Source organism: Dasypus novemcinctus, chromosome 2 (assembly GCF_030445035.2).
Source record: "Dasypus novemcinctus isolate mDasNov1 chromosome 2, mDasNov1.1.hap2, whole genome shotgun sequence".
Classification (NCBI taxonomy): Eukaryota; Metazoa; Chordata; class Mammalia; order Cingulata; family Dasypodidae; genus Dasypus; species Dasypus novemcinctus.
Window position 1 is genome coordinate 76,020,407 of NC_080674.1, and position 25,566 is coordinate 76,045,972.

General features: G+C 37.3%; 1 protein-coding gene across 1 annotated transcript in view; it reads right to left on the reverse strand.

Moving 5' to 3' along the window:
* Positions 1 to 25,566, reverse strand: part of ANKRD31 (ankyrin repeat domain 31) — a 235,287-nt gene that overhangs the window by 191,758 nt on the left and 17,963 nt on the right. Inside the window, exons 2-4 of the mRNA XM_058274931.2 lie at positions 6,788 to 6,861; positions 2,870 to 2,979; positions 147 to 187 (exon numbers count right to left, since the gene is read on the reverse strand). Of these exons, the coding sequence (XP_058130914.1) occupies positions 147 to 187; positions 2,870 to 2,979; positions 6,788 to 6,861 (225 nt within the window). The remainder of the gene's footprint in view (positions 1 to 146; positions 188 to 2,869; positions 2,980 to 6,787; positions 6,862 to 25,566) is intronic.

Below are 25,566 nucleotides of genomic sequence, written 5' to 3' on the forward strand. Positions count from 1 at the left end.
TATTTATGCTGCTAAAGAGGCAATTATTCAACAATATGCAACTATTCCAAAACTGGTGCTCAAAGAAAATTAAGACTCATTTTAGATATGCAAAATGTCAAAAGAAGTACCTGCAATATAATGAAGCCAAAATTTACCATACTTACTGTAACTGGACTTGATTTTGTTCCATTTCATCTTGAGTGTGCTAGAAAAAAAAAAAAAGTTTTGTCCAACTAATAAATGTAAATACAACTCAACAAGCTAAAAAGTTAACCTTTAAGGTCATTCTTAGTTACTTTGTATTTAAAAAATCTTTGTGGAACTTAAGTAGAAAGAAGGGGGAGAGTTCCTCTTTTTATTAGTTTTTTCCCTCTTTCCTAGTTAATTAATCTTTGATGGTTAGAAGGAGCCATTATTCTCAAGTACTGAGTTCTAGTGTTTCCCCTGAGGGCCAGAGATTATAGAAAATAGACAAGCATTTCATTTCTCCAGAAGATAGTAGAAAAGACATTGCCATGTGCATTGCCATGTTACAGAAAAGCCAAGGACCCAAAGATTGTGGGCAGCCATTCCCAGAAGGCCACAGTCTTTGAGGAGAAAGCAACACTTTGCTGATGCTTCAAATTTGGACTTCTAGCCTCACAAGTATGAGCAAAAATTCCAGTGTTTAAGACAATCCATTTTGTGGTATTTGTGATCACATCCAGGAAATTAAGACAGGGGTTCACTGGAGTATATAGCTCCATTTCTCTACTGCTTCAGTATTTTTAAATAATAAAATAGTAATTTTACATTTCACTCACTGGTACTTAAGCACAAAATGATTTAGCCACTGAATAAGAACTATCTTTACTATGGATGAGTCAGTGCCAAAGCTCTGTTGGCACCACTGTTTCCCAGAAATATTCCTAAACTGTTCTAACTTCTGAGCAGAGAGAGCAATCCTAGGTCCCTTAGAATAGAGACATGATAAATTAGAGTCAGGAAAAGAATATCAGTGGTATTAGAGATCAGCTAAGTAAAATCAAAGGACTCCTTAAGTTTTGAAAAAACAAACTGCTTTTAGGTGGCTCAGCTATTTATGTTAGTGGGAAAGCATGTTACCTGCCTACTGGGGTTAAAATAGGCCCTGCAGTGCATTACAATCTCTCCATGAGCTCAGGCCTTGCCAACCCCAACCCTTTTTCCACAGCACACTCATCAAACAAGCCAGTGGTTTTTCATTTCCCTTTCAAGATCCCCTTCAAAGTTCATGTTAACTTATTTAAACTCCACATTTTGATAATGGGTAGAAGGTGGAGGCTAAAGAAGGGAGGTGAAAAAGCGAGGTTCAGCCCTGATTCACACCTCTCAGATAGAGACCCACATCTCAGAAAGAAGAAGGTGGAGGAAGTAGCCTGCTGGTTATACCCTCAGGATAGAATTAATTATTATTCCCTGACAAATAAGTCTTCCAGATGACCAAAATCTGATTTTAATGAAAAAATGATGTCCCCTAATTTTGATAGGTACCAATGTGTCTAATTATCTCTCCAGGTATATCACCAAACTCTCAAAATAAAAATACATCCATGCAAAGTTTAAAAACTGCTTCTCAAATAGCACCTGTAGCAGTTTGATAAGGTTATGAATTCCAAAAATAGATATGGGATTATGTTTGTAATCTGGTCTGTACATGGTCTGTGATTAAGATATGATTACGGCTTTTGATTGGGCCATGTCATTAGGGCACTGAGTCCCCACCCACTAAGGGCAGATAAAAGGCATGGCAAAGGACAGAGCTGAGGGGTTTTGATGGAGTTTGATGCTGAAGCCTTAAGCTGAAGCCCTGGGAAGGAGGAAAGAGAAGCCAGCCCTAGGAAGAGAGGAACCCTGAAACCAGAGAGAAGCGAGACCCTGGAAGGGAGGAAACCCAGGAAACCTGAACCCTTGCAGGCATCGGCAGCCATTTTGCTCCAACATGTGAAAATAGACTTTGGTGAGGGAAGTAACTTATGCTTTATGGCCTGGTATCTGTAAGCTCCTACCCCAAATAAACACCCTTTATAAAAACCAAGCAATTTCTGGTATTTTACATCAGCACCCCTTTGACTAATACAGCACCTATAAAGAACTAGGTATAGCAAGATCCAACAAAAATGAAGAATTAGAAAATATTTTAAAAGACTGGTATCTACATTCTGAAAAGTCAGCATTGTGTATTTCAATCCAAAGAGTCTCTATTTCTTCATAGTTCATCCTTATTTAAAGTAGCTCATTTCTAAAATGGTCTTCTTTAAAGAGAATTTACTTAGGTATCTGTTCAGTATTTAGAAACCTGATTCAGGTGTGAAACAATATATTTTTTTCATTAAATAACTCTGAGAAAGTACTTTTCTGGTTTGTCCATTTCTTTATTTGATAAAATCAATTTTTCTCACATGATTAAATTTCTGAAGATCCATTTTATAGAATAAAAGTAAAAACTGTGTGGGAATATCAATATTTGTCAGTTTAGGAAGTAATATTAATTGAAATTTTGCTGCAAGCTTTTAAATACTTGGTTTAAATGGTCTATTTCACTATGGACAAATGAAAAGGGGGCAAGGGGAAGTTAAAGATATCTATTTTACTCCCAATGAATGTCATGGAAATAAAAAAACAGGGAAATAAATCAATTACTTAATTTATCCTTCTTATTCTAATTTTACAACAAGCCCAATAATTAATATAAAATTTATTTTATATTAAACCTGCAAAAGAGACATTAACTCTTCAAATCCTCTAATGCAAGAAGCTGAATAAGAGAAGATGCAAAATGACAGACAAAAACATTATCATTAGTAATTTGTCACTCTTAGATATAGCATAATCTAATAGGTAAACATTCAATAAATATGCTACACACCTCTACCACCATATCCTCACTAAGAACAGGCATCATTTTAATTTTATTCATTTGCTCTTGTGGATTCTCTGTGAGTTTGAATGCAAGTTGAATCTCAGGAGAAGGTAAGCCTGGAATGAAATATACTCATAAATCTTTTGCATCAGTTTTATTGCTTTGCTTTGACAATGACCCAAAGATTTTTATTTATACTAAAAAAAAATCATTAAAAATCATTCTGCATATTTTTCCATACACTACGAATAATAAACCTCAATAAAATTTTATTTTTAAAAATTATTTTGAAAATCATAATTTCTTAGCTACCACATTTATATGTAAAGATTTTTAAATCATTAATTAGGAAGAAAATAATCCAAGAAAAGTCAGAGATTCTATTTTAAAGACAGAAAATTGAGCCCATATTTTAACATTTCTTCCCTCCCAAGTTCCTAAGGAAATAACCAACAAAAATGAACAAAATGGAAAAATGGAAAAAATGAACAATAACGAATTCTAGAATATAGGTTATTACAAAATAGAACGTGGGTTAAGAACATGAGCTGATACTTAATGCATGTAGCATTATTAATAAGGTTAATTGTAAAAGTATGGAAATGAAGAGTTGAGAGTAACACATTATAGTGAGTATAACTAACACTGCTGATTTATAAATGTGTGGGGAAAGAAGCAGCTTGTGGAAGTTAGTATCAATTGAAAGGAAACTACAGAATAATCTAGGGAATGTATAACAGTGATTTTGGTGGGGGATGAAGTATGTGTTTAATAGTATAAACAGAATGTTCTTTTACAAAGTGTTAAGAATATGTTAATAAATGGAAAAATTACAACTAATGTAATTTACAGAAGATAGTTAACAGTAATACTGTAGTATTTTGCAGCAATGCCAAGAAGATATTTTTTCAGTACTAAGGGACAACAATAGGGGTCATAGGAGGGTATGGGACCTTTCCTTTTGGAGTAATGAAAATGTTCTAAAATTGACTGAGGTGATGAACTCTGAGATGAAAATGAGGAGAACCACTGAGTATACACTTGGAACGGATTGTGCAAAGCATGGGACTTATAACACAAGGAATCCAGTGGTAGATGACAACCTGTGGTTAACAGGGCAAATACAAGGAGCATTTTCTCTGAACAATTACGAATATATAATACTAATATAGGATGTTAATAATTGGGTGGATTGGGGAGAAAAGACACCAAATGTAGTAAGATATAGGTTATAGTAGTAATATTTTGACGATGCTATTTCACAGTATCAAATGTTTTACAACAATGCAAGATTTGGTGGTGGGGAGATGTATGTGTATAATATATAATGATATATATATAATTATATGCATGTTTGTTTTGTAAAATCACAAATTTACAAATTTGTTTCGTAAATTCACAAATTCACAAATTTTACTATACATTTATTGTTCATGTATGGTCATATATGAATGATATACTTCAATAAAATTTTATTTTAAAAAATCTAAAGCAGCAATGGAAGAGAAGGAAATATACCATCTATAGATCAGAAGATGGGATTGGTTTAAAGGAAAGCCAATCAGTGGTACACTGTTTGTTCTGAGGTAATTATTTGGACTTCCCCCAGTAGAACCCCAGAAAACCATCAAGCTCAGAGCAGAGCTTAAACAAAAGCAAAATCTTTAAAAAACCACTAACAGAAGTTGGAAGAGGGTAAATTGGAAGCACACAGTGAGTTTGCTGTCTGAACCAAAGAAACATAGAATGAATTCTGTAGCCAACAACACTATGCAGGGGTCTATCTTACTCACCAGATTAAAAAATATTTAAAAGCCAAAGATGATAAAATAACATAGTGATTGCAAAGGAATAGTCAAATAGATCAATAAATCAAAAAAAAAAAAAAAAAAGGAAAAGAGACCTCAATATATTTAGTAATTTAATATATAACAATAATAGCATTTTAAACAATGTGCAAGAAGACTTATTTATTCAATAAATAATGTTGGGATAATTGGTTAACTATTTGAAAACATAAAGTTAGAGCCTTACCTCTACCATATTTCAAATTATTCCTAACAGACTAAAGATACAGATATAAAAACTATAGGAGGGAAGCGGACTTGGCCCAGTGGATAGGGTGTCCATCTACCACATGGGAGGTCCACGGTTCAAACCCCAGGCTTCCTTGACCCGTGTGGAGCTGGCCCATGCGCAGTGTTGATGCGCGCAAGGAGTGCCGTGCCACGCAGGGGTGTCCCCCGCGTAGGGGAGCCCCACATGCAAGGAGTGTGCCCTGTAAGGAGAGCCTCTTAGCACAAAATAAAGTGCAGCCTGCCCAAGAATGGCGCTGCCCACATGGAGAGTTGGCGTAGCAAGATGACGCAACAAAAAGAAACACCAATTCCCATGCTGCTGACAACAACAGAAGTGGACAAAAAAAACAAGAACACAGCAGCAAATGGACAAAGAGAACAGACAACTGGGGGGGGAGGAGGAGGGGAGAGAAATTTTTTAAAAAACTATAAGTACAATAAGTGGAAATAAAGGAAAATATTTTATAGTATTGAATTGGGTAAAGTATTTTTAAATTTTACAGAAAACCAAGAAATTCTACAAGAAAAGAATGACAGATTTTACCATTTAAAACTTAAAAATGCTACAATACAAAATATATCATGAATAAAATTAAAAGATAACCACTTAACTGGGTAAAACTGTTTGCAATATATATGACAAAGGTTTGCTATCTTTAATATATAAAATGTTCTTATAAATCAATAAAATGAAAATATTTAAGAGACATGTTGCAATTCACACACACAAAATAACTATGAATAGCCAATATAAAAATATGCCTCACTACAGTAAATTAAAATAATCAGATACTTTTTGTTTACCAGTTTGACAAAGACTCCTGTGTTGGTTCTAAGGGAAAAATTCTGCTCTTAGGCAGTTATTCTAGGAAATAATTGGAAAGGCAGGGAAAAGGTGCAAATTCATACTTTTAATAGTATTAGGTGAGAAACATCATAAATATCTTCTGTTCATTAAACAAGGGTACCATCATATAATGGATTAATATGAAGCAATTTAAAAGGCTGAGGTAGCTCAATATGAACAAGGAAAAATATAGAATGATACAACTATGAAAAATAATTTATATTAACATACAAAAGTCTGGAAGGATAGATAAATATTAAATACTGTCAATGTTTGGGAATGGAATTAAAATGGAGAGTAGAGGGTGGGACCTTTTACTTTATACATTATATACTTTTGTAATTGAACATTTTTTATGCTTTTAATAATTAGCAAAAAGGGGAAGAGGAAGAAAAGGGAAAGGGAAAGGGAAATTGAAGGGAAGGGACAAATTTGGGTGGTTATTACAACAGACATCTAACTCCTACCTAGTGGCACTTTATACATCATAAGAACACATTCTAGGATCCAAAATAACACGTTGTCACTTCTAATCACATGTAGGGAAAAAAATGCCAAAATGAAACTGCAACTTGCCATTGGGATATCAGTTGAGATAAAGTACACTGAAAGGACTTTGTAATTATAACAAAAGATATGAAAACTAGGAGACCTTCTTGAGTGTTAGGAAATTTTTCTTCTAGTCTATACTTATTTCCAATTCTTCTCAAAATTAAAAAAAAATACAGGAAGTAAACATAAAAGGAAATAATTTATCATTTACATATCTACAGTAGAATGGATATTTTTGAACAACGACTGTGATAGGTTTTTCTGAACCTATTGTTTAAATCTAACCAATGGAAATTTTGACTCAATATCTATCATAGATGCCTGTAAGAAACTAACTCTGTGTTAAGTTAAAGTACAAAGAGAAGACTAAATATAAAAGGAGAAGTTAATGGATAATAATACACAGGAAAGTAAAGGTAATACTTAGTAAAAATAATCATTTCTCACCTTTGCACATCCCACTTACACTATGACGAAGACTGAACTCAGATCTAGAAGATGTATCTCGATCAAAGAGCAAGCTTTCAAATAAAAAAGAAGGCAAAGTTTGTTATCATGTTTCTTAAACTAAGGCTGCCATTTTTTTTTTTTTTTTAAAGATTTATTTTTATTTATTTAATTCCCCTCCCCTCCCCTGGTTGTCTGTTCTCTGTGTCTTTTTGCTGCGTCTTGTTTCTTTGTCCGCTTCTGTTGTCGTCAGCGGCACGGGAAGTGTGGGCGGCGCCATTCCTGGGCAGGCTGCTCCCTCCTTCGGGCTGGGCGGCTCTCCTTATGGATGCACTCCTTGCGAGTGGGGCTCCCCTACGGGGGGACACCCCTGTGTGTCACAGCACTCCTTGCGCGCATCAGCACTGCGCATGGGCCAGCTCCACACGGGTCAAGGAGGCCCGGGGCTTGAACTGCGGACCTCCCATGTGGTAGACAGACGCCCTAACCACTAGGCCAAAGTCCGTTTCCCAAGGCTGCCATTTTAACTATCGTTTTTATTATACCTAAATTTGCTAAAATTCTTAGTTACACCACTATCCATATTTCTATTTGAAAGTGTTTGATTTTTTTCCCCAGAAATGTACACTTGAATTAACAACTATCCAAGATGAAAAATAAAGACTCATCCATATGGTCATGTTCATTTTTACAAATAGTCTGCTATTGTTTTCGGATAGAGGGTAAGGAAAGATATCAATATATACTTTGAGCAGAGATAAAATCACCATAATAGTCACACTTTTAAAAATAACCATAATCATTATACCAAAAAAAAATTCTATAATTCCTTAATATTATCAAATTTAGTCTGTGGCAGGCAGCCTCTAAAATTGCTCCTGCCATTTTATGCACTACTGTAATCTAATCCTCTTTCTTGAGTGTGGGTTAGATTCAACAACTCTTCTAATGAACAGAATACAGCAAATATGTCAGGATGTTACTTTAGAGTTTAGCTTACAAAAAGAATGCTGGTGGGGAGTGAATGTGGCTCAAGAAGTTGGGTGCCTGCCTCCTACACGGGAGGTCCTGGGTTCAGTTCCCAGTTCCCCCTAAAGAAGACGAGCAGATGCCATAACAAGCAGAGGCACCGCAACGAGCATATGCCTCAACCAGCAGATAATGCAACTGCCGCAATGATCAGATACCCCAACCAGCAGATGCCGCAGCCAGCAGGGAAGGGATGTGGCTCAGGTAGTTGGGCACTCATCTCCCATATGGGAAGTCCTGGTTTCGGTTTCCAGTGCCTCCTAAAGAAGACAAGCAGCCCCAGCAAGCAGACAACAAGCAGGCAGGTGAGGGAGCAATCTTGGGGGGGGGGGTTTAAATAAATAAATCTTTTTTTTTTTAAAGTATGCTGGCTTCCATCTTGCCACCCCTCTCTTCCTCTCTTGGTTTTTCCTTTTAATAGAAACCAGCCAACCCATGGAGAAGCCTACGTGGCAAGGAACTAAAGGAGGCCTCATTCCAACATTCTAAGAAACTGAATTCTGCCAACAACCATGTGCATGAGCTAGGAAGTAGATTCTTCCTGTCAAGTCTTGAGATGAATGTAGTCGCAACTGATACTTTGAATGCAACCCTGTGAAAGACCCTGAGCCAGAGTATGCAATTAAGCCATGCCTGGATTTCTGATCCACAGAAACTATAACATAGTATTTGTTTCAAGCCACTAAGTTTTAGAGTAAGTTGTTACAAGCAATAAAGAAACAAACTGTAAATACAGTTCCCCAGTTATCTCTTTTTATAGTTGTTTTATTCAAACCAGAATCCAAACAAGATGCACACATTGCATTTGGTTGCTAGGTCTCTTAAGTCTCTTTAAAATTCTGTAAGTTAACCCTCCTTTTCTTTAACCCCTGGCAATTTATTTGTTGAAAAAAACCGGGCTCTTTTTCTTGTAGTGTTTTCCACATCCCAGATATTGCTTTTAACATGTTCCTCTGTCCCTTTCATTTCTTATAAAATGGTAATTAGCTCGAGAGTTTTGATCTGATTCAGATTTAATTTGGGGGGCAGGATTCTTATAAGGGGTGGTATGTACTGTCAACAAAGAAGCAACAGAGTATGTCTGTCCCTCTTTTATTGATGTTAGTAGCTATTAATGACCATTGCCAAAGTCAATTCATTATCTCATTAGGTCCTTAAAAAGTGGTGATATTCTAGTTTACCACTTTCTTCATTTATTTGTGGAAATACTTACATTTAAAAACATTCTGCTCATCAACTTTATAATTACCACCTTCAGTTTAGTCATATTACTCAGCCAGGTTACACAGATATAGTTTGCACTGAAAAGATAAATGTCTGCTTCTTTCTTTACCAATTTTCAGAATAGTGAAATAAATTTCTTCTTTTAAGACCATTATGAATTTACAAATTTCAATTCATTGTTGTTATTGATGATCAAATTGTTCCCTCTTTAGCTAGTGGCAACCTCTTCAAAGTGGCCTGTGAGTCATTTAATAAGACTCCACTAGTCTTCACTAGCTTCTTTGCTTTCTAGTATGATATTCTAGGCTCATCTTGTACATCTCCTGTCTCAGACCTGGAATGAGCCATTTCTCAAGGATCCCTGATCCCTTTTCTTTTTAGGAGGTTTGAATGATTGAACCTAGGACCTTGTACATGGGAAGCAGGCATTCAACCACTGAGCTACATCTACTTCCCCCTTCTTCTTTTTAATGGGATATCATATTTAAAATCCACAATACTATTATTGGCAATGTGATTACTAAAAAAAACTAAGTTTGTTTGCAATTCTTTATATCCTTAGAGTATATATCCCGGTTTATAGACAGCTAAGTTACTATGTTTTAAAAGCACTTAAATAATTCCTCTTTGTGTAATTATGCTATCAAATCTGTACATAATTAGATTCATTTGTGGGTTTTGCTTGCTTTTTGAAATATTTAGTGTTAATTTTAGTTTTATAACTAATTAAACATTTACATTGTTCCAAAGACAAATCTACAAAACAAGTTTTAGAGAAAGCTAGCTTCTATCCCTGTCTCTTCACCCAACCACTTCCTCCCTCTCCATTTTATTAAGCTATGGCTATGGTTCATCCTTCAACTTTTTAAAATATAAGCAATAAGAGTGTGTCCCTTCACCCAATCTTAATAAGCACGAGCATTCTATAAACACTTTCCTCTATTTTCTTTTTCACTTATCACTATATCCTGCAGATTGACTGCTCCTTAGAAGTAAAAAAAGATACTCCTCATTCCTTTCTACTAATTCATCATATCTCATTGTGTGGGTTCTTACACAAATTTACAAGCTTACTAAAATAGACTGTGAAAGTAGGGAAAAAAATCTTTTAATAAGAAAATTTACAAAATTATCTCGTGTTTTCCATTCCCAATCACAAACACACATGGCACACATCTCATATACATTATGGAAAAAGAACAGGCTAATAAGAAAAAAGTCACCACTGAAAAACACAAAATTTCCTAACTGTTCTCAGCACTAGCAAATTTAACAAAGAAAACAACCCCAACCCCTAACCTTTCTAACACACGCAGGCATCTGGCTCTAGGGAAATGAGTACAGAGTCCTGCTGTGAGGAGAAAAACCCTTTCTTTGCTCAGTTTCTGCCCGCCATTACTAAGGATTGAAAAGTCATTATTCAAATATGAATAATGGCATTGCTGTAGTGTATTTTTCCAAGAAGTAACATAATCTATTAATCTTCAAGTCCCTAAAAGTCAAGCTTCTCTTGCTTTGATAAAAAAAAACAAACTGATTCTTTATTATAATTAAAAAATAAAAAAGTGCCTGGCAGAATTGTCAAAACTCACAGAAAAGGGTACACTAAAAAGAGTGAATTATTTTGTAGCATGTAAATTACAATTTAACATAAAAGTCACACAAAAATGATAACTTTCCATGAGTAAACTTATAAATTTGACATTTTATAACCAATAAGCTTTTGTGTTGAACAAGGCAAACTATTCTAAAGTTAATGTGGTAAAATAAATAATAATAGCCAGGGAAATTCTAAAAAAATAAAAACAATAAGGAGGAAATATTGAAATGTTTTCAGATAAAAAGTATTTTTTAAATGTGATACTGGTACATAAAGTGACACATCAATAAATAGAATAAAAATTTTCCAAGTAAACTCACACTGACATTTGGGAATTTAGTACATTAAAATGGTAGCATCTCAAATCAGAGTGATGGAATTTTTCAAAAATGGTATTGGGACAATAAAGGAGATATATGGAAAATCATTTGTTGGAGCAATACTTCACACAGCACCAGAATAAATTTCATATGAAGCAAAGATATAAATGTTAAAAAAATGAAACAAAAGATACTAAAAGAACCAAGGAGGAATTCCTCTAGAATTGTGGAAGAAGTGAAGCATGCTAGTAAGAAAGAAAATCAACAGATGGATTTGGAACCTGGCAAGAAGTCTCTACATAGACATCAGCAACCCCAAGATGGCTGCTGGAAGACCCTCCCCACTCAGAAGATTTCTTCCAGAAGCCAGGAGAAACCCAGATATTTCCTAAGGACTTTATCATTGGGCCTTCCTGGGAGATTGATGGGGGAAATAAGCCATCAAAACAGTAAACAGCTGGAACTCCTCCCCTGCCATTAGCAAAGGGGTGGGATAATTAACAGTTAAAAAGTCAGGCACAAGGCCTGAACTAGCTCTCTTGCTCTTTCCCAATCAAAGGGTCCCACATGTGCTCTCCTGTCTCTGGATCCTGGACACCAGCTGCCTTCTTCCCCGCTTAGATCACCATGCAAGTCAAATTTGGGCATTTATAACCTATAATGGGAAATTGTAACCTGTAAATCAGCCCTCTTTATCACTTTTCAGCTCCTTCCTCTCTACCTAGGACTTCTGATCTGTTATTTTCTCCCATTTCTCTTCCTTCCCTACCTAAATAAATTACGGGCCTAACTCACCCAACATGCTCTTGAAATTCATTTCCCCAGCATAGTCAAAGAACCTAAACGAAATTCAGTAACAGAAGGTAGGTCTTTCTAATTACAATACAAAACCCAGAAATACCATTATCAAGTTTACAAAACACCTATTGTCTTGGACACAGCTCTTTCACTGTTAGGAAAAATGTGGACAATAAAGGAACATATAAATAAGAAGATAGTAATCTTCTGTAACTCTATTTGTGATGACTTTGGTATATTGTCTTCCAGCTTTCTTTCTATGGATGCTTGAGAGTGTGTGTAACTAAAAATTCTTTTATAAAATTTGAATCAACTTACACAAAATTCTGGAAACTACATTCTTCACTTAACATTATATTTAAAAAAGAAATGTCATTGAAATTCTTTTCCAAACTATTCAATATTTATAATACTCCATTTAAAGATATGTCATAATTTAAGCATTATGCAATTCTAAAATATTTAGTTTCTGATTTTTCATTATTTCAAATAATTGAAATAAGTTTCCTTATATATATAGTTCTTTGGTTGTGTGTGTGTTATTCTTTTTTTACAATTTTCTTAAGAGGGAGTCAGGGTTATTTTATTCTTTAAAATTCATTTCTTTATTTATTTCTCTATTTTTGTTTAAATATTACATTCAAAAAATATAAGAGGTCCCCACAAACCCCCCCACCCCCCTCACCCCAGTCCTCCCACATCAACAACCTCTTTCATCATCATGAGACATTCACTGCATTTGTTGAATATATTTTGGAGCACTGCTGCACCAAATGAATAATGGTTTACATTGTAGTTTACACTCTCCCCCAGTCCACCCAGTGGGCCACGGCAGGACATTCATTGTCCAGCATCTGTCCCAGCAGTACCACCCAGGACAACTCCAAGTCCTGAAAATGCCCCCAGAGCATATCTCTTCTTCCCTCTCCCTACCCTCAGCAGCTACCATAGCCACTTTCTCCACATCAATGCTACAACTTCTTCCATTACTAATCACAATAGTTCCACAGTAGAATATCAGGAAGTCTACTCTATCCATACTCTATTCCTCCATCCTGTGGACCCTGGGATGGTTATGTCCACTCCACCTCTATATCAAGAGGGGGCTTAGATTCCACATGGATGATGGATGCAATTCTCCTACTTGCAGTTGTAGGAACTCTTGGCTCCCTGGTGTGGTGGTTGACTTTCTTCACCTCCCTGTTCGCTCCTAGGCCCCACTGTTTGCATTTGCTCTCTGTGTCTGTTCATTGTGTGCTCTGTGTCTGCTCATCTTCTTTTTAGGATGCATAAGGAACCAAACCCGGGACTTCCCATGTGGGAAGGAGGTGCCCAATTACTTAAGCCACATTCACTCCCTGCTTGTTTTCTCCCTCATGTCATCTCATTTTGTCAGCTCACTGCACCAGCTCACTGTCTTGCTCATCTTCTTTAGGAGGCACTGGGAACCAAACCCAGGACCTCCCCCACATGGAAGGCAGGCACCCAACTACTCGAGCCACATCTGCTCCCCTAGGGTTATTTTTTAATCCTAAAAAGACAGTGAAAAATATAGGCCCTCCAGAATTACTAACCCATGTTCAATCAGCAAATGAACTGAAAAACGAACCTTGATTTCCTGATTCTTAGTCAAATAGTAACCACTAAACTACATCGGGAAGTCACTAACTACTTGGATGCAGGATTTCAGTAAGAAAATATGGTAACTTTTAAACACTGGAAAGTTGAAATGCTGGAAAATATTTACCATAGAAGAGAGAGAGAAAAATTAACTGGCTGGCTTTAAAGGAAAAATTATAAGCAAAATATGATTATTTTCACTGCTTTGTTAAAAGTATAATTTTTAATGATTATAAGAATTACAGTTTTATATGTAATCAACATTTCAACAGGACAGAATAATGTCATGCTAAGCCTTTGATTCATAAAAAAAATCTAAAAAATTTTTTCAGTGTATCAGTTCTAAAACTATTACTTAGCACCATTGTTTTAATCAGTGACATGCCCTCTATTTTGATATAGAAGCTGACCAAAAATAGTTTCCTTTAGCTTATTTAATAATTAATTCCACATCTCCTTGTACCTTGCTTTCTGTTCCTACCTTCCCACAAGTGTATTTTATTATCCTTTGTAACAGGTATTTTCTAGCTAGACAATTCACATTAACAGAGTACTGATTTCTCTTGAGGTATAGAATCAACATCTCTCTTAAAGGCTAATTATGTTGTATTAGCCTTTTATTGTATGCAATTATAATGTTTAAAGGACATGATTTCACCTGAACATATACACAAATCCATATAAAATGAGCTGACTTACAAAGTGATTCTTTATAACATAAAGAACAGATTTTGGGAAGCAACTGTGGCTCAGCATCTGCCTACCACATAGGAGGTCCAGGGTTCGGTACCCAGGGCCTCCTAGCCTGTGTGGTGAGCTGGCCCACTGCAGTGCTGCCACGCGTAAGGAGTGCCATGCCACGCAGGGGTGTGCCCCACGTAGGGGTGCCTCACACAAGGAGTGTGCCCTGCAAGAAGAAATGCCCCATGCAAAAAAAGCACAGCCCACCCAGGCATGGCACCGCACACACGGAGAGCAGACGCAGCAAGGTGACACAACAAAAAGAGACACAGATTCCCAGTGCTGCCTGACAAGAATGCAAGCAGACACAGAAGAACACACAGTGAATGGACACAGACAACAGACAAGGGGGTTGGGGGGAGGGGAGAGAAATAAATAAAATAAAAAATAAAAAAATAAAAAAATAGGATTAACTTGGAATATACCCCTTAATATTATGGAGCGGTTAAATTTCCAGAGGCTGAGTAAAAAGTTTTCAGAAAGCATATAAGAAAAATGATTCCTGCCTCTTAGAAAATAAAACACAAATGAACAAAACCCTGTAAGTCAGCAACTTGAATGTTTACAGAGAATTAGTCGTAATACCTAGAGTCACAGTAGGAATTAGATGCATCCTGGACAAAGTTTCCAGAGGGAGAGTCATGACCAAGTCCAGGCTCTCAAGAGTACTTTTTTATATACAGATAACACCAGGCATCCTGCTTCTTTAAAAGCTTTGCTTTTTCTGATACCAAAGATCACTAAACTCTTTCTCAATTCTTAATAAAAAGATCCTAGTACAGGCAACACTCTTAAAGATTATGTAGCTATGTGAAACTGTATAACGTTCTGCCTATTGGTCTACTAGGACTTGTGCTCTTCATTCCAGTCAGTTGGAAGCTTATGCATGAAAAGCCAGAATGAACTGCACACAAAAAAGCAAAGAAGATGAAAAAGACAAAACCAAAAATACTAGTAATTGGCCAAAACTCTGCTTAGACGCAAACTTTATTTTTATGACAATAAAAAGAAGCAAACACAAATTTTTAATCTTGGTCTACGAGATCTGCAGTAATAATGTTTCTATGACCCTGTAAAAGAGTACTGAAAAATCAATCAGGGAGAAAAAAAAAAAAGATTGGCCAGCCAAGACAGAGTAAGCAATCTACAGTCTTAACTCTTTAGTCATTCTATCACCTATACTCCACTAGCTCTTAACAACTCTAAAAAAAAAATTTTAAATAACTATATGAGAACTCTGAAAAGTAAACAATAGCAAACTGCAGTCAAAACCTGAAAAATGACAGGGGTGAGATTCGTGATTTTGTTTTGTTTTTTTTCCTCCCAGCTTTAATCCAAAAGCAGGTCAAATCCTGAAACTGTAAGGTGGGTGCTGATAGCAGAAACTCCAGAATAAACTTCCTATTTCTATCCAGAAGACTGAGAAAAAGGACCCCTGCATGCCAAAGAATATGGGCAGATTCTCTCGATTTTCTTTGCATTGTTTTTGCTCTTTTATCTCCCAGCCCTGCTGGCAAAAGGCCAGTCCCAGTCTCAGACCCAGCCTCAGACCTGTACGGCTATCACCTGTGGCAGCACAAGCATTTAAAACCCAAGGAAAAAAATCTGTCTCACACTAGCTAGAGGACCTGGGAAAAGGAGCCTGTGTTGAATAATGAATGTGGGGAGAATCCATGTTACTTTTTTCTCAGTCTTTTCTTAACACTTCTCCCTGAAAATGGTCCCAGCTGCAAAGAACTGCTCAACAGTACAAAAAGCTAACCCAGATTTCTGATCAGATAAACAAAAAAGTAGGTGTGGGGTGGGGATAGGATTCGGGGAGAGGAAAGAGCTGGAGAAGGGAAACCACCTAATTTTTTAAATGATCCAATATAAGTTCCAGGCTCAACCATGGACTGTCCACATGTGATAGAGTCCTAAAGATGCATAAAAAAGCCTTAGAGAGAAGCGGACTTGGTCCAGTGGTTAGGGCATCCGCCTACCAGATGGGAGGTCCTCAGTTCAAATCCAGGGCCTCCTTGACCCTTGTGGAGCTGGCAGTGCTAATGTGCACAAAGAGTGCCCTGCCACGCAGGGGTGTCCCCCATGTATGGGAGCCCCACACACAAGGAGTGTGCCCCATAAGGAGAGCCGCCTAGTGCGAAAGAAAGTGCAGCCTGCCTAAGAATGGCACCACCCACAAAGAGAGCTGACACAAGATGATGCAACAAAAAGAGACACAGATACCCGTGCCGCTGACAACAACAGAAGCGGACAAAGAACACGCAGCCAATAGACACAGAGAGCAGACAACTGGGGTGGGGGGGTAGGAAAGAGAAATAAATAAATAAATAAATCTTAAAAAAAAAAAAAAGGCTTAGAGAACCGAACTATAACATCAACAAGTACCAGATTAACTCCTGAGCGGTACATGCAACAGGCAGATGCAAACAACAAAGCAAAAGCTCTGAAAATTGGACTGACCTTGTAACCGCCACCCATAGAAAGTAGAACACAACTAACAGTATGAGCCCAACCAGACAGACTACCTATCAAAACAAACATTAACACTCTTCAGAGAATTTGAACAAGTCAGGAGTCCATTACATGATATTCAAAACGTCCAGGATTTAATCCAGAATTATGCAACACACATGCAAAAAAGAAAAATCTGACCATTTCTCAAGGGAAAAGAAAATCAGCAGATGGCAATGAATCAATAATGGTGACCCAGATGTTGGAATTATAAGACAAAGGTTTAAAGCAGATATTATAACCATTCCCCATGAGGGAAAGGTGAACACTCATCAAATTAATGGAAAGACTTAAGCAGAGAATTTAAAACTATTAAGTTTTTAAGAGAAAATTAAAATATCTGAAGTTAAAATTTTATGTAATGGTCTCAGCAACAGAATGAAAGAGTAAGTGAAGCTGAAGGTCGACCAAAGATATTATACAGTCTAAAAAGTTGAGGAAAAAAAGATTCAAAAATTTCAGAAAGCCTCAGGGACCTGGGAGACAATATCAAAAGGTCTAACATTTATGTCACTGAAATCTAAGAAAGAGAGGAGAAAAAGAATGGTGAAGAAAAAAATTTTTTAAGAAATTACAGCTGAAAACTTCCCAAAATGTTATGAAAGACATAAGTTTATAAATTCAAGAAGCTCAGTGAACCCCAAACAGGAAAAACACAAAGAAAATCATGTCCAGACAAGCCATAATCGAACTGCTCAAAACCAGAATAAGAAAATTAATTTTTGAAAGCAGACAGAGAAATAGGACATATTTCATGAGGGAATAGCAATTTAAATTACTACCGATTTCTCATCAAAAACCATGGGGGAAGGATGGTCAACTATCACACCAGCAAACTGAGAGAGTCTACAATTGCAAACAAGAGAATTCCATCCATCAGCCATGTGGGATCTAAGCTAGAGGCTGTCTCAAGCTAGAGGCAGAGTGGGCATCACCATCCCAGGATCCTCAGGATGGAGGATTAAAATACGGATTAGAGTTGACTTACTGGTATTCTACCATCGAATTATTATGACTCTAGCAATGAAAAAAACTGTATCACTGATGTGGAGACGGTGGCCATGGGAGATGCTGAGGCCAGGGAGAGGGAAGAAGAGGTGTGATGGGGGGGACTTTTCAGGTCTTAGGTTGTCCTGAATGATACTGCAGGGACAGATGCAGGACATTATACACCCTGCCATAACCCACTGAATGGACTGGGGGAGAGTATAAACTACAATGTAAACTATAATCCATGCTGTGAAGCAGTGCTCCAAAATGTATTCATCAAATACAATGATGTGCCACACTGATGAAAGAACTTGGTGATTTAGGAGTAGGTGGGGGAAGTGGGAATATATGGGATCCTCATACTTTTTAAGGTAACATTTTGTATGATCTATGTATCCTTAAAAATTTTTTTTAATCTATTAAAAAAAACCATGGGGGAGGGAAGCAGACATGGCATAAGCAACTGGACACCTGCCACCCACATTAGGGGTCCTGGGTTCGGTTCCCAGTGCCTCCTAAAGAAGACGAACGGATACTGACATGAGCAGATGCCGCAATCAGCAAGATGCCGCAATTAGCAAGATGCCACAACCAGCAGATGCCACAACCGTGACACACCAAAATGAGAAGACGCTGCAACAAGCAGGAAGCAGAAATGGCTCAAGCAGTTGGGCACTTGTCTCCCACATGGGAAGTCCCACGTTCAGTTCCTGTTGCCTCCTAAAGAAGATGAGCAGACAGACAAAATATTTATTTCTATTTTATTTAAATAAAAATAAATAACCAAACAACCAACCATGGGGGCCAAAAGACAGTGGAATAATACCTTCAAATGCTGAAAGAAAAGAACTATGAACCCAGAATTCTATACTTAGTGAAAATATCCTTTAGAAATAAAGGTAAAATAAAAACATTTTCAGATGAAGTATAACTAAGAGAATTTTTCATTAACAGAAGTTGTCCTAAAAGAAATGATAAAGGAAATTTTTTTTTAGACTGAAAAGAAGTGATACTACAGGGAAACTTGGAACTCCAAGAATGGAAAAAAAGCAACAGAATGGTAAATATTTTTTCTTCTTAATTTTCTCAAAATATGTATGATTATGAAAACTGCAATTATAATATTGTATGGGGGTTCAACATAGGTTGATATAAAATACATGATAACATAAATAGAGGAAGAAAAAGGGACCTATATAACTGCAAGCCTTCTATGATTTACCTGAAGTAGTAAAATAATAATTCTAAATAATAATCCCTAGAACAGCCCCCAGGCCAAGAAATAAAAATAAAATTCAAAGAAATATTCAAATAATCCCCAAAAAGTCAGGAAAGGGGAAAGAAAAGAACAAAAATGGAGAATAAAACAGAAAGTAATAGAATAGAAAACCTTAATGTAACTATATCAATAACTGCATTCAATGCGAAGGTCTTAGACCGACTGAAACATAAATAAGATTAGATTTTAAAAACTGACCTAGCAATATGCTGTCTACAAATACCTACTTTAAATATAAAGATATAGAAAAGTTACAAGTAAAAGGATGGAAAAAGATATGTCATGAATCAAAAGAAAACTGTAGTAGCTATATTAATACCAGACAAAGTATACTGCAGATCAAGAACAATTACCATGGATAAAGCAGGATATCTGTATTAGTCAGCCAAAGGGATGCTGATGCAAAATACCACAGTTTGTTTTTATAAAGGGAATTTATTTGGAGTAGAAGCTTACAGTCACAAGGCCATAAATAGTAAATTACTTCCCACCAAAGTCTATTGCCACATGTCAGAGCAAGAAGGTTGCAGGTCTTTGCAAGGGTTCAGGCTCTGTGGTCCCAGCTTCTTCTGGTCTCAGCTGTAGGCTGCTTTAAGGCTTGTCTCTCTCCTGGAGCTCGTTTCTTCCCAGGCTCAGCTGTTCTGCTCTCTACACAAAGTCAGCTGTAGACTATCAGGCTCACTCACTTCCTGAGGCCTCTGCCATGTCTGTGGAGCAGTCTCTATTCCTCTGTGTTATTCTCCTGTTTATTTACTTCCTGGGGCTCCAGCATCAAAACTCAAACTCTCTCCTCTGCCATGTGGTTTTCTCTGTGAGTCCCTGCCCACCAAAGGGGTGGGGACTCAACATCCTACTGACATGGCCAAATCAAAACTGTGATCATAATTTAATCAAATCAAAGTGAAAACTCTGAATTTAATACAATCTAATATGCCAGAGGAACAGGCCAATTTACAAACACAATCCAATATCTATTTTTGGAATTCATAAACAGTAACAAACTGCTACAATACCATATAATGATAAAAGGGTCAATTCACCAAGAAGACAAAACAATGCTAAACATCTATGCACCTAACAATAAATTATCAAAACTCAGTCAAGAAAACCAGATAACCTGAATAGACCTCTATTCAAGAAATTCAATTTGTGGTAAATAATTTTCCAATAAAGGAAACTGCAGGCCCAGATAGTTTTACTAGCTAATTCTACCAAATTTTTAAGGAAGAACAGAAGGGAAATTCCTTAACCTGATAAAGGGCAGTTGCAAAAAACCTACAACTACCATCATACTTAATGGCGAAAGACAATGTTTACTTCCTAAAACTGGAATCAAGACAAGAAGATCTGCTTTAACCATTGATAGTCAACATCATACTGCAAATTGTAGATGGTGCAATAAAAGCAAGAAAAAAAAAAAAAAAGGTAGAAAGATTTAAAAGGAAGACGTAAAACTGCCTTCATTCACAGATAGTTTGTTTTCCTACACAGAAAATCCCATAAAATACACAAAAAAGACTCCTACTATTTTTCATAATGTAATTTAAAAATAAATAAATAAATAAAAGATTTTTTAAAAAAAGAAAAATTTTTCATAATGTAATTTAAAAATAAATAAATAAATAAAAGATTAAAAAAAAAAAGACTCCTACTACTAATTAGTTTAGTAAGGTCACAGGACACAGGTTGATTTATAAAAATCTATTGTTTTCTATATACCAATAATTAAGAAATGAAAATTGAAATTTAGAAAGCAGTACCATGGACTTCAGGAAAGATGCTGTCAGGATAAGGCAGCAAGGTTGAACTCTCTTACAAATACAATGGAGGAAAACGAAAAGCTGTCTGAGGGAGCAGTTCTGGGGGACTGCAGACCAGGAGAGTGCTGCACACCATCCAGGAGGGAGAAGAACAGTTGGACAAAGAGGACAAAGAGAAAACTGTGAGTTACTAGCCCCCGTGGCCAGGAAAAGCACTCATGACCCAACCTCAAGGCAAACAGAAGGTAAAAACTTATAAAGGGAAATGGAAGTTTTCCTCCCTGGGAGAAGGGAGAGTGCCACCAGAGGACAGAGAGCAGTTTCTCTTTTGTTAGTTTGGCCAGTGGAGCCTGTTTTGAATCTCAGTCATACCAGAATCACTAGTGAGTGGAGATCGAAAGAGACACATCCATGGAACCGTTAGTTGAAGAGGGCCATTTGCTGGTAGAACAGGAAACTGCAAGAAGTAAAAATGCTTTTGGGGGCCTCTCATGTCCCAGGCTCCCTTGATCTCCTATAGGCCCCTTTGGTGGATCCCTGACCCTTTGTTGATAACTTAAGCTTGGCAATCTTAAAGATTTAGACTAGGTTGAACTCAAAATCAGACAAGAACTGTGAAACAAAACCACTAGGCAAGAGAGAGAAATTGACCAACAGGATAAATTCACCAACATATTCAATGCCTAGACATCAGGAGAAAATTAAAACCCATGCTAAACAAGTAGATAAAGTCCAACCAAAGGAACAAAACAAAAATTCTGATGAGACATAATTTATGACAACTTATCAATGATGTTCACACAAAATATCCTAAATGAATTCAAGGACTTGGAGGAAAATATGGCTAAAGAGATAAAGGAGGAAGCAGGGCAAGATGGCATTCAAGTGAGTGCACCCTCATCTTCTCTCCTGCGGAGGACCAGCTGAGTGGGGACCGAATCCTGCTGGAGTGAGCAGTTTTGGGGACCTACAAAGCAGAAGGTGTCTGGACGTCAATCTGGCGATACTGCGACAAAAGTGGTGTCTGCGCAAGGTAAAACTGCAGGCTTGTAACAATGAAGCCGAAAACTGTGAGAAGGCAAAACCCTTACCCTAGGGCTGAGGGCCAGGGCATTCCCTGAAAACTGCTGGTAACAGGGTGGCATCCCAAGCCCCTTGTTCCCCAGGCATGCAATCCCAAGGCCCGTGTTCCCTGAGCCTCGTGTTCCCCGAGTGCCACATTCCCCAGACACACGTACCCTGAGCCTGCATTCCCCAAGCCCAACACACCCCAAACTCCTGCATTCCCCTAGCCTTCCAGTCTCGGACTAGTTCCAGGAATGGGAGGGTTTTGGTGGGGGGTGCAGAGGGGCTTGAGAAGTGCAGGTTCAGTTTTCTGGTCCCCTCTTTTCTTGATCTTGGAGGAGCGTGCCAGGTGGCTTGGGGAGAGCCTGAGAGGAGAGGTGAATCTGCTGAGAGAGCCCAATTTACCTAAAGACCCTGGAATAGAAAACGGTCTAGGAGAAGGTGGAGTCAGAAAATTAACTAGCCCCGCCCCCCCCACAGCACTCCTAAGGGAGAGGGACTATAGGACATGCTTTTCAGGCTTCCAATAGCATATTTACGGTTCCTGATAAGGTGTGGGTGCTCTCTTTCAAGAAACTAAGAGTCATTATTTTCTGTGGTGAGTTGGTTCACCAGGGTCCTGGAAGAGAGGAAAGTGAGGAAGGGAGAAAAAGGGAAGGCCAGACTCCTAAGCAGTATATTCAGTTGCAAAGAGGATTCCTTGCTTGAGGTCTTGTCTGGTCTTTTCTGTTGGTTTGTTTTCTTCTTTTCCCTTCCTCTTAATCCCCCTATGACCGTTTTTTCTTTTTCTTTTTCTTTTTTTCTTGCTTGCTCCCCCCCCTTTTTTTTTCTTCCTTTTTCTTTTTTTATATTATGTGCTGCAGGCAGTGTTTCTTATTTGCTGTGCTTCCTCATCCTCAGTTTCCTCTTTTCTGTGTGTACTGATTTTGGCTACCAACACTATCCCGTTTCCTTTACATCTTTCTATCCTCCATCATCTATTATTTCTCTTACATTTCACCTCTACTTCTTTAGCCTCCAATTTTTCTGACTTTTTATTTCTAATAACACTATTCTATCTTTCACTCACTCTTTATATTATTGCCCTTTCATTTCTCTTTCCCTCTCTCCTGACCACACTGGCCTTTTAATTCATACTATAGACTTTCCCATACTCAGTTTACCATCTCATTATAGGTACTCCTCTTTTTTACTGTTATAACTCTACACAGCTTACATGAATTTAATATCCATTCTCCTAGATCTCACATGGTTTTTCTGCTAACATTTACTATCAATACAACTATTATACTTTTTCTTTTCTTACCCCTTTTGCTTTCCCTCGCCCTAATTTAGTCCTTCAAAGGAACTCAAACAACAATAAGGAAATAGAATAAGAAGAACAAAGTGTTAAACATTAAGACTTAACACACACATAAAAAGAACACCTAAATAAACCCCAAGACTAGACAAAGAAGCTAATCAACTGAATAAACCCATCAAGATAAAATGATGACCTGACAGCAACAAAAAATTACAGACCATACCAATAATCAGGAAAACATGACCCAATCCAATGAACAAACTAAAAACCAGGAAGAGGAACACAACATCAAACAATGAAAGCTCTCAAAACATATATCATAGACCAATTTAATAAAATAAAGGAAGAGATTAAGGATATTAAGAAAACACTTGGAGAGCATACAGAAGAAACTGTAATCATAAGCAAAAAGATAACAGATATGATGGTGATGAACAGCATAATCCAAGAAATCAAAAATACAATCTCAGCAAGTAACAGCAGATTTAAAGAGGCAGAGGAAAGAATTAGTGATGTGGAAGACAGTACATCTGAAATCAAACAGATAGTAGAATTGATTGATAAAAAGATAGAAAAAATTCAGCAGGTACTGAGGAACTTGAATGACAACACAAAATGTACAAATACATGCAATATAGGCATCCAAGAAGGAGAAGAGAAGGGAAAGGGGACAGAAAGGGCGTTGGAGGAAAAAATGGCTAAAAACTTCAAAAACCTAATGAGAGAAATGGATGTACATATCCAGGAAGCACAGTGCACCCCAAACAGCATGAATCTGAACAGGCCTATTCCAAGACATATACTTGTCAAATTATCCAATGCTCAAGAAATAAGAAAATACTAAAAGCAGCAAGAGAAAAGAGCAGTATCACATACAAAGGAGGCTCCATAATATTAAGTGCTGATTTCTCATCTGAAACCATGGAGGCAAGAAGGCAGTGGTATGATATAGTCAAGGTACTAAAAGAAAAAAATTTCCAACCAAGAATACTCGAACAAAGCTAGCATTCAAAAATGATGGAGAGTTCCAAGTACTCACAGATAAACAGAAACTAAGAGAATATGCCAACAAGAAACATGCTCCTCAAGAAATACTAAAGGGAGTTCTGCAGGAGAAAGAAAAAAACAGAAGAGACAGTTGGAGGAGAGGATAAGAACAATTAAAAAGACAAAAACAGAAAAAAAATCAAACAATATATGACAAACACAAATCCAAAGAAAAAATGGCTAATATAAGTAATTCCTTGAAAGTAATAACACTGAATGTCAATGGATTAAACTCACCTGTTAAGAGATACAGACTGGAAGAATGGATAAGAAAATATGACCCATTTATATGCTGTCTCCAAAAAACACATCTTAGACCCAGGGATTCACAGAAGTTGAAAGTGAATGGCTGGAAAACAATCTTACAGACAAACAATAACCAAAAAGGGCAGGAGTAGCTACATGGATATTGGACAAAATAGACTTTAAATGCAAAACTACTGAGAGAGACAAATATGGACATTACATATTAGTGAAAGAGATAATCTTTCAAGAAGAAAGAATACTCATAAACATTTATGTCCTTAACAAGGGGGCCTCAAAATACATGAGGGAAACACTGGAAAAACTAAGTCAAGGAACAGATGCCTCTACAATTATAGTTGGGGACTTTAATACACAACTATCACCATTGGACAGAACATCTGAACAGAGAATCAATAAAGAAAAGAACAATATATTAGAGGAGCTGGACCTAATAGACATATACAGAACATTACACCCAAATACAATAGGATATACATACTTCTCAAGTACATATGGATCATTCTCTGAGATAGACCACATGCTAGGCCACAGACTGAAATCATACAAAATAATTTCTCTGACCACACTGGAATGAAGCTGGAAATGTGGCCACAGACCCAGATTTCACACCAAAATATGAAAATTAAACAACACATTCATAGAAAAAGTGGGTCAAGAAAGAAATTTCAAAAGAAAGTAATAACTATCCTGAAACTAATGAAAATGATAACATAACATCAAAACTTATGGGATACAGCAAAAGCTGTACTGAGAGGGAAATTCATAGCCATACTTCATATACAAAAAAGCAGGAAGAGCTAAAATTGAAGAACTAACTGCACACTTGGAGGAATTAGTAAAAAAACAACAAACTGGGAGGCGGACTTGGCCCAGTGGTTAGGGCGTCCGTCTACCACATGGGAGGAACGCGGTTCAAACCCCGGGCCTCCTTGACCCGTGTACAGCTGGCCCATGCGCAGTGCTGATGCATGCAAGAAGTGCCCTGTCACGCAGGAGTGTCCCCCGCATAGGGGAGCCCCACATGCAAGGAGTGCACCCCGTAAGGAGAGCCGCCCAGCGTGAAAGAAAATGCAGCCTGCCCAGGAATTGCGCCGCACACATGGAGGGCTGACACAACAAGATGATGCAACAAAAAGAAACACAGATTCCCGTGCCGCTGACAACAACAGAAGTGGACAAAGAAGATGTAGCAAACAGACACAGAGAGCAGACAACCGGGGTG